This window comes from Pezoporus occidentalis, unplaced genomic scaffold (genome assembly GCF_034315485.1).
Source record: "Pezoporus occidentalis ecotype Australia unplaced genomic scaffold, CSIRO_AGI_Poc_V1 ctg55, whole genome shotgun sequence".
Lineage (NCBI taxonomy): Eukaryota > Metazoa > Chordata > Aves > Psittaciformes > Psittacidae > Pezoporus > Pezoporus occidentalis.
This window is the reverse complement of record NW_026915888.1, coordinates 2,404,430-2,414,929: the sequence shown is the minus strand read 5'-3', so window position 1 is coordinate 2,414,929 and position 10,500 is coordinate 2,404,430. Positions and strand designations below refer to the sequence as shown.

General features: G+C 41.6%; 1 protein-coding gene across 1 annotated transcript; it reads right to left on the bottom strand.

Annotated features, from left to right (window-relative positions):
* Window positions 1–315: 315 nt before the first annotated feature.
* On the bottom strand, window positions 316–10,500 carry SAR1B (secretion associated Ras related GTPase 1B). The gene is made up of 6 exons (XM_062638100.1): window positions 10,342–10,500; window positions 6,742–6,861; window positions 5,889–5,954; window positions 5,243–5,346; window positions 4,959–5,090; window positions 316–3,303 (listed from the first exon to the last, which is right to left on the bottom strand). The coding sequence occupies exons 1-6, from the start codon at window positions 10,397–10,399 to the stop codon at window positions 3,187–3,189; spliced, it is 597 nt and encodes a 198-aa protein (XP_062494084.1). The 5' UTR covers window positions 10,400–10,500; the 3' UTR covers window positions 316–3,186.

Sequence of the window (10,500 nt, the reverse complement as noted above, 5' to 3'; positions counted from 1 at the left end):
ATAATCTTGATCTGGCATTAGGATAAATGAGAAAGCTCAAACATCCTTCCCGTCTCCAATGCCAACTACTGTTGCTGAAACATTCATTCAACCAAGCCTGAAGTACAGCAATGCCTCTCAGTTACACAATACGTACTAAACCCCGAGTTTAATTAAATCCAACCAGAATAAATCTTATTCAACCCATAGATGCCACTGTATGGGGTCACCACAGTGAAATACAGGCCACTTTGTCAGAAGTGGGTATTAATATCTTAGAAAGACGAATTAACTTCTTTTAAAGAACTGTTACAACATAAAACCAAAACAAGACACTTCATAAATAACATCTTTATTAATGGGTTTCCTTTTTCACATTCTTTCAAGTGATGTTTCATTGAGTTCTGCATAGTCCAGAGTGGGGAAAAAAGAAATCATAGCAGCAGGACCCAAACGCGAACGTTGCTTTGTTCAAGTTAAGACTGGTCACAATCACAGGAGTAAGCAACCTCCAGAAATAAATGAATGGGGAGATGAGGAGGGTACGGGAATGAAAACCACCAGAAAAACTCTCATCACTGTATCTGTCTATTAATGAAGTCTTCACACAAAGACACACAACACCCATTCACGTTCATGTGCACAGCAGAACACAAACCACAGAAGAAAGATACTTCCTCTACTGAATGAAATGAAACAGAGCAAGATTGTTTGTGTATTTAACAGAGTGCTGATCAGCTGTTCCCACAATGGGAACCATCACAATACCCACGTGGATAAACACAAGGTGGAGAGCTGGTCATGCCCTTATTACAACCACATTTAAACTAGCATCCTACAGGAGGAAACATGAAAATTGGAGTATTCCCATAATACTAAGAATTACTCTTAACACACACTTTCAAAGCACTATCACCTCCCTTCTCTTTTCTTAATACTATGATCCTACTGCTAATGTTATTCACAGTCAGTTGGAAGAGAAGGCGATGAGGACCCTCCCATGCCCACGCAATGGCTCAGCCTTTGGAAGTGGTCTGCAGCAGAACACCTCCACCTCCAGCTTCATTTCCATAAAGCACAGGCAACGCAGTCCCAAGTCTCCCACACCACCACAATGTGACTCTGCAAGTAAGTACTTTTAATATTTACACCATGTACTGATTTAGCTGCTGTTCTCTGCATTATAACCACCATCAGAAAAAGCTAGAGGGGAAAATAAAGAGGCCTGTTCCCTACGTGACAGCTACGGGTAGTAAAGACTCACATACTGTCCACATGCTGGTGAGAGGCCATTTCTTACCTCCCCTTTTGATTTATGCATCAGAGACATTGCAGCTGAGCACTAGTTTAAATGCAGAATCCTCTTATGTTGGTCATATGATTCTATGATTTGGAAAAGCTATCAGATACCTGACACTCTGAACTTTACCATGCACAAACTAGGCTTAACGCTTTGCATATGATTGTGCAGTAATAAGCTTCAGTTACAATTTGCATTAGTTAGGTTCTGAATTATTCATCTCATTCAGATGCACAGTCCAGGCCTGTGGGGAACTGATCATCAATATTCAATCAGACAAGTTCAGATCTGGGCAAGGAGTAAGTCTCATTTATTTGCTAGGAGTCTGGCACTGAAGCCCAGCAGGTCAAGGAAGTTATTTATGAAATCAAACCAGTCAAACCTATTTGCTGCCATGGATACTGCAAACAAAAAGCCCAAAGTATTTTGGAGAAGACCTACAACAGTTGAGTAAAAGGGATTCAATTAAAAACACTTGTCCAAGGGGAAAATGAACTACACAGTGAAACTCAAGCCCATCACAATGAAACAGCAACTCCAGGGCTGAAACCCTACCTCCCTTTAACAGATCAGAGCAAAACAGCCCCAGCCCAGGGAAGCATCAACCACAGCTCCATGGCAGTGTCAGCCAGCACCAAGATGTTGACAGATACATGTGCTTCAATGCCCTTTCTTTGGCAGTAACCTGCTTTCTCCTTGGGGAACTGATGCACTCAAAGACAGGGAAAACCAGTCACGAGTCTGGAAATAAAGGCTGCAGAGAACCCAAATCTACCCCAAAAACAAGCCACGAGGGCAGCCAGCAGCCACACCGGCTGGGTGGCAGGGGAAAGACACCAAAACCAACCCAGCTTGGCCCAGTTCAAGCCACCAAAACTAAACCTGGCCAGTTGAGTGTGGGCTAATTCATTTTTACAAGCAGCAATGGTCACATTTTCTTTGCTCCTGGCAGTTTCACAGGCAAACCTCCTGGCAGACCCCAAATCTGACTGAATTGGGAACAGAATATTTACTGCAATGGAGTCCTTAATTTCTTCTTTCTTGTGTTGCTTCAGGGGTTTAATTCAAGAGACCAGCAGAGCAAGACCAATTTTGACATTAGTTCAAGATTCACACTGGCAGGACTGATGGACATTACTTGTACTTTTTAAAGGTGGTGGTTATAAGGGCATCAGATCAGATTCTTCTCTTTTACTAATGCAAAACCCTAAGCTAAATGCAACTTGCTAGTCTGAAAAAGCCACCTCACTCTAACACACAATGAAACTACTTTGTGGCCTCCTGTGTTTCAGGAAAATATCCCACATATCCAGGTCATCAGGCAGCCTCACTGGTTAAGACACATTAAAAGGAAACATTTTTCCATTGAAGTAGCCAAAAATGGGATTGGCATTTATTGCATGACGTTGCATAAGAAAGTGTATTATTGAAAACCGTAAGGCATCATGCAATTCTCCATCAGCTATTTATTGTTCCTTGAAAGATGGTTTATAGGCTTTGAAGTTATAAAACCAGTTTCAAAAAAGTACATAAAAAAATTTAAACATAAGCATTTAAATATTTTTCACATGTTTGTAGGTTGTCTTTAAGCGGTTAAAAAGTGCACTCGAAACGTACTGTACTGGAAAGTTGCTCGGACCAAAAATGGTGCTGGAGGCTTGTTAAATTAAAAGCTGCAAAAGAACATTGCATGGGATTAGAAAGCTCACAGGTTGTGGCACTTACAAACCTGCTTGAAGTAATTCCTCAATCCTCACAATTTAGCATACATGATACAATTAGCTAAAAATTGTGTATTTTTAATAACTGAACAGTCAAATGAATTCAAGTTACATACACTGAGTGATCAAATAAAGAGGAGACTCAATATTCAGACACGGGACAGAAGGTACTGATGGGATTTGGCATTATTCAATGTACTGTGCCATCCAGCGGAAGCCTTCTCCGTAGCCTTGTCTCTTTAGCACACTGCACATAAACACTTCTAGCGGCCTGGCGTTCAGTTCTTTCAATGGTATACTGCCCTGCAGGGAGACAGCAGTGTTCCACGTTACAGTACTGGTATAAAACTCAACCTGGAGAAGAGAAGGTTCTGGGGAGTCTTTAGAGCAGCCCCAGTGCCTAAAGCTGCTACAGGAAACCTTGAGAGGAACTTGGGACAAGGGATGTGGGGACAGGCCAAGGGGAATGGCTTTAACCTGCCCGAGGGGAGACTGAGCTGAGCTCTTAGGCAGAAGCTCTTCCCTGTGAGGGTGCTGAGGCGCTGGCACAGGGTGCCCAGAGAAGCTGTGGCTGCCCCATCCCTGGCAGTGTTCAAGGCCAGGTTGGACACAGGGGCTTGGAGCAAGCTGCTCCAGTGGAAGGGGTCCCTGCCCGTGGCAGGGGCTGGAGCTGCATGAACTTTAAGGTCCCTTCCAACCCAAAGCATTCTGTGAGTCTACAATTTGCATTCTAGTTTCATATACTTCACTCTCTCCAACAGCAAGCTATACACAGGGGGTTTGAGTGCTTGGTTTTTAGATGCAGTTCCCTGCTCTGGTCCTAAAGCTTTCCAAGCAGATGAAAAGAGCATTTGTTACTAATTGTAGGACTGACCATAGCAAGAGCACAAGCTGCTTGCTTGCCAAGATCAGCACAGTGAGATAAAGCTGTTGCTCAACTGGAGATTCACAATGGTATTCGTACTTCATAGACTACGTGCACCGTTGTCAAAACCAGGGCAAGATAAAAAAGAATAATAAGTCAGCAGTAACTGTTTATAGCCCAATACACCTATTCTAAAACTAACCTGTTGTCTTTTACATAGAAAACAAGGTGAAGATTTGCTACTGCTCAACCTAAACTCTGTTTCAGAGCTTTGAGGGAAGCATCCCAGAGTGCACAAGCAAAGAGGAGTTACAGGACCTGTGCCCTCCTCAGCAGAGCCACCCTGCCAGTCACCTAACAGGAGCTGGGACAGGAGCCGGGACAGGAGCCACACTGGAAGAGCTCTGTCAGCTGCAGGGACATGTCTTTCCAAGGGCAAAGGAGAGCAACTTGTTTCTAGTGCCCTGTATCCAAATGTCTCCTACAAGCAGCAGGCTGTATTTAAATTAAGAAGAGCTGCAGTATCACAACAATCTGCAATACAAATCTGCCTTGTTGTTACAGATACCAGTAGGAACTTTTTTCCTCTCACAACCTCAAAACTCAGGCTTTTACAACAGTGTAAACCTATTGCTAAGCTTCAGATAAACATGTTAAGTAACAAATTACTTAGCTGTACTAAGTCTGCATTTCAAATGAGAAAAGTCACTTACTGAAAGACTCTATCTGGTTTTCTCATACAGCTCTCACTACAACTATAGCCTCTGAGAACTTGCCCATCGTTTAAAAACACTGCATAGGAAAGCTGAAGTATTAAAAATTATCCTGAATACAGTTAAGCTCTCTCTAAAAAAACCTGGCATTGAATATGATGTAGAAAGTTGTAGCAGGAATGCAGCTAACAAACACACAGAGATCCCAGAATTCATTCTGTATATGGTCATTATGTACCAAGTACTTTATAAATCAAACCCCATTTATTTGATGCAGTTGGAGTGAACTGAAGTCAACACAAACATAACACAAACTCACTCCTTAACAAAAAAAAAAAACAACCACAAAAAGAAAACCATAAAGGAAAAAGGAGCATTACCTTTCCTGTTGTCTGGCCATAGAGGCCAAACGTCTCTCGTAACCTCTCTTCACTGATGGCTTCAGGTCTGTCAATCTTGTTACCAAGAATTAGGATAGGCACATTTGCAATAGTTTCATCTGTCATTAGTGACTACAAAGGAAAGGAGAAATGAGGAGAGATTAATGTAGAACAAGAAGGTCAAATTACTATTACTCATGTCCAGGTGGCAGCAGAGCTCTATTGGGTACTAAGAAATCCCTTCAAACTCCCAGAAGTTAAAAGTTCCCAAACCTTAAACTTACATCAAGTTCTTCTTTTGATTCAAGCAATCTTTCGTGATCTGCACAGTCCACCAAGAACACGATGCCATTAATTGCAGGCAGATAGTTTTTCCACACTCTGCGAGCTACAGGAAGGTGCAAATTAAAAACAAAAGGAAGTTATCCCAAACTTCAGCAACGCACATCAGGAATTAAGAAGCAACAGGGTTCTTCTAAGTCTTGGTTTATGCTGCCACTCTTGAGGATGCAATTTCATGTTTTACATGAAATTATTTGAAATAATGGAGCAAAAGTATCATTCCCTCCACAGTTACCACCACCCTATCCCATGTGCACACTGATGCCCTGAAACTTTTCATGCTTCCTGCCCCTAAGAATTACACCAACAAAGCTAAGTTTGAAGCATAAAGCTTAGTGGTGAGCGTAAGTCAATCGAAATACAGAATCCTCTTCAAAATACAAGTATGGACCAACAACTGCAGCTCTTGCCAAATTGTATTTGGGATTTGTGATAAGTGGTGAGATAAAAGAGCAATGAAGGGTTTTCATGCTATTAAAGAGTGTGGGAAGTCAATCTCTGCAGCACGGTCATAGCTCTGATGTGAAACAAGCCGACTGCAGACAGCTGTAACTCAATTCAGTGAAGTGAATCAATGCATTCTCTTACCTTGAGCATGTCCACCCAGATCAAAGGTAGTGAAAGTCATGCCAGCAATTGTCAGCTCTTCTGAAGCTAGAAACAATTATTTCTCTGTGAGAATTATGCAGTGGATGGGAACAGTCTAACCTTTTAGCAGGTACATTTTACTTTGTCTCTTGGTTCTTGACAGCATTTTGTTAAGAAGCAAATCAGAGTAACACATTCTCTCTCAAACTCAGTGACGCATTTGTGTAACAACAACATGTTATTAAACATTAGAACACATGTGGAATATCTACAATGCTAACAGGAGGGAATATTCATACATCTTTTATCCCTACACATTACACAAGCAACAGTTGGCTTTGGCATCTGGCTTGTTACATTTCGTGTGCAATACTGTTCAAGGTTTCTCCTCTTCACATCTTTCCCCACTTATCACCTCCTTATTGGACTTCTCCAGTTCAGAGCTTTAACCCGTGTTGAACTTTTCCTCTTGCAAGGATACCAGGACAACAACTACACAGCAACCCCTGAGCCAATAAAAATCAAACCAGGATACATAAATGACCTCAATGCTGGTTTCCCAGCTCCACAGAGAAGCTGCTCACAAACAGTACAAGCCCCAGCTTCCCACAGCTTCTGTAATCTCAGCTCTCAGGTCCATCATTCTGCTTGTTACTTACTTCTTTATTTTAAATATGCCACATTGAACTATCACACACACTTGGTTTTGAATACGACTTAAAATATCTACAGATCCCAGAAATCCCTTTGTTTCTCCACGATTACTGTTAGTCTTATGATGCATACACAGACCCTGCACTTCCTGCAACACTACAAATACTGTCCAGCTACGGAACCAGTGATATTAACTTACTGGGGTGTAACGTGGGGACATGCTGTCCCAGTCTGTCATCTTTGAGCATGTGCAGCAGTGTAGTTTTCCCAGCATTGTCCAGTCCAAGGAACACTAGCTTGCCCGATTTCTTGTACAGTCCTAGAACACAGAAACCCCCAGTGACTAATCAGTTAAACTGGAAGGAGCTCATTTCTAGCATTAAGAGATGATTTTACTCCCAGGAACAAAGTGTTACAGTACAAAATCCAGACCAGCCAAGGTCCACTGTGTGCTTTATCAATGCCCTTTATCCATGTTCTCTTAGTCATATGAACTACGTTCACACTTGCTCCCGTGCCTACTGCACTATGTGTATCGTGCTGCTTGTGGAATACTCAGCAGGAAGGGAAGATGCACACAAGTGATATAAATGTGTCACTTGTGTAAATGCACTTACATGTTCTTTGGAAAGCCACAGCAGAACAGGACTAAATCTTGGCAGTGCAGCTTATGCTGCCCCAATAGGCGAAGAGTTTTGCTCACAGATGGTGGAGAGGGAGCATACAGGTACAGCACCAAGAGTGGGCTCTGAAATACAGACCAACCTGGACCTTAACAGAAGAGGCTTTGTTCAGCTACCAAGGACAGAAAACTTGGAAGCAAATATAAAGCCCAGGCTTCAATCAGGGTATTACAGAGAAACTGGTTTCGATGATAACAATCATATCAGTGTATGTATGAATTCTTATGTTGGTTCATGATTATTTTGACAAGAAGAAACATTCACCCATAGCCCCAGCTAAAGGGTGTGGATATAACCTGAACGGCATCATCAGGGCCCTTCTGACACACTTGCTGGCATGTGATAACATTTGCATAACAGCAGTAAGAGATTTTATTGTCACTGCTTGTCATCTTTACAAAAATGACTTTTCCTTCTTTTTGTTTCGCCTACTTGTAAGCCCAGTGAATGCAACAGTTGCTGTGAAGGAGAGGAAGGACATTTGAAACATGAACACCATATTTTCTGAAGTTTGACATTATTAAAGGGCAATTCTCTTCTAATTTGTCAACACCACAGCCTATGCCAGGATTATTTTTCACGGCTTCAAAGTGATGGACATTCAAAGTAAGACCTGGCAAAGACAAACCACATTTCTTAAATACCATGTTCTGTACTGAGAAAAATGCTAAAGTAAAAAAGTGTCTTAACTTTGCCTTTTTAAAGCAGAAAATCCTCCCTTACTCCCTCTTCCAAGACCTGTGGCTGGATACCACACACCTCCTTAGGAACCACTACCAACCCCAACAGCCTTCAGAAGACTGCACAATACACAACAGTGGGTGAGGAAATACATATTATATACATGCTGAAGTTACATTTCCTCAAAATCAAACCTGAGCTCTGGTCCTAATGGAATTCTCTCTTCTTTCTGTGTAAGAATAACTGCAAAATACAACTAAATATTGAAATGTGGGAGGTTTTTACATCACTAGGATCTTTTACTATAGTCATAGCATCATGGTGCTCTGCAATAGCTGAAGTTTCATTTACCACCACTATGATGATACAGAAACATTGTGAAGCACACAATCAGATTTACTGCTACAGCTCAAATGTCCCATTACCACAGTCCCTGGTAGCTGTCCAAAGGGCACGTTTACAGCATCCCTTGCTCTCCCTGCACCAGGAGGGCAGTGGGCAGAGCAGTAACATCAGTTTCTGGAGCCCTCATTTATTCTTCTTCTTTAATGTGTTATCCCCAAACATGTTTTACCCAGTGGGGTTTTAAGAGATGCTGTTGCACAGGTGGCTGCTCAGACAGCCCCACTGATGCCACATGTGGCAGACATGCCTCTGCCTGGCTGACCTTTACACTGCTGCTGTTTGCTCACCTCTCCCCCTGCCTTCAAGCTAAGCCCTGGGATCACATTCCAGCACAGAATGTTATGAAGGAATATTCATTACTGCAAGTTACACATGTCTCGGCTTATTCTATTTACGAACTTTATTACTACAGGTACTGTAGAGTGTCCTCACAGCTCTTTCAAATACAAGAACTCTTACTTTCCAAACTCACCTTTTCATGTACCCAAATATGTATTAACTATTAAGCTATAGAGTGGAGGATAAAGTTATTAGTATTGACAAAGAAAGGAGGAGTGGGCAAACATTTGCATATATTAACTTACACCACAGTGAGAAACTCCAGCTCACACCTATGAATGAAACAGAATCTTACTAAACCATAGTAAAGCAGTAATACTTTCGGCACTCTCAGCCTGGACATCCAGAAGTCTCTGCTCCCAAATCAGGTGAAACATTTCCTATTCCCAAGTGCCTTTCATACAAGCACAAGATGAATGAGTAGCAATACTTCAGTTATTAGCTGCACCAAGACCAGAGTTTATGCATATATATTAAACAGGATGATTTATGCATTCTAAAAGCATATGTGTGCAAAGATGTACTTAAGATGTGATCTTATCAGCCTGCTGACAGGACAGTGAACTGCAGGGAGTTTCCCAAATGCTATAACCAGCCTTCTTCAACTGTAAATGCAAATGAGAATGCACAGAGAAAGCAGTTCCTCTGAAATAAGAGGGACACATTGAAAGTAATTCTGCTTCCCACTTCAAGCTCCAGTGCCCTTCACCAGAATTAGCCTTTGCATGCACAGGAATGGCCAAGTGGGCCAGTGAGCAGCAATCACTGCTTGGGTAAGGAAGAGGAGATAAGAAAGATTAGTCAACATAGTTAAAATTTCACTGGCTAATATTTCGATAGTAGGCCAAGGGTCCAACATGCAGCAAAGTTGAAACTTTCAACTGATAAAAGGCAGGTGGCACAGCTCACTGGGATTCCTTCATCCCCAATGCTTTTTATCCACTCCAATTAAATCCTTTGAGCCTGTAACTTGTGCCTTTCACCTATGTGATCTGTAGCTTCTGCTCCTTGTTTTAGTACCCAAACATTCTTTTTCTTCATGGCTGGCTTGGTTTTGGCGTCGTTTTCTTTTCCCCCGCCTCCTGTTTTGCACAAGCTAATATTTCACCTTGGACTGATAACGGATTGTAGACTCTTTTGGCCAGGGAATACTTTCCTGAGGCTCTTCAGCAGGTGACAGTGAAGGCTTACACAGATTTCAGTGACACCAGTCACAGAATAACGCACTGCTGAATATGAGCAAGGGCTTCAATACCCAGCACTTTTTTTTTTTAGGCAGCCCCTCGTACTTGGATTCTGAAGTGATATCCTCACATGCAAAAGAACTGAATTAAAATAACCCAGTTCAGGTCTTTATAACAGAGGAAAATCAGGAGAAACTCCCTATGAATCACCTGAATTGCACCAGCTCAAATGTAGTATGACTAGAAAAACTAAACCTGTTATGTTCATAGAAGAAAATGTAGGTTTCTCACAAGGTTGAAGGATTAATGTAAGACTGAGCAGACTGCATGCTCTGGAAATACTCAGTATTGATAAGTGAAGCTTCTGTTTGAATGTTACTGAATAGACACCAAACCAAATATTATTTAACCAGCGGCTGTGTTTGAAGATAACAGAGGGGAACAGCCATTTTAGACAAGAACAGCAGAAATAAATCAGACCAAATAAACCAAACAAGGAAAACTTACCTAAAAACTGTAATACACTACTGAAACCGCTGTAAATCCAATTAAATATGAAGGACATCGCTGAATCCTATAGTTTGAAATAGAAAATACAATGCATTAAGATTTGTTAGAACAGCCCATTAAATATTACAAGTTATTTATAGGAAACAAAAGTAACTC

Excerpts from the sequence above, each read along its gene's own strand:
- SAR1B (XM_062638100.1), bottom strand. The coding sequence starts at position 10,399 with ATGTCCTTCATATTTAATTGGATTTACAGCGGTTTCAGTAGTGTATTA. Across the intron at positions 6,862-10,341 it reads TAGTGTATTACAGTTTTTAG|GACTGTACAAGAAATCGGGC; the intron begins GTAAGTTTTCCT and ends TCTGTGTTCTAG. Across the intron at positions 5,347-5,888 it reads TCTGGGTGGACATGCTCAAG|CTCGCAGAGTGTGGAAAAAC; the intron begins GTAAGAGAATGC and ends ACCTTCCTGTAG.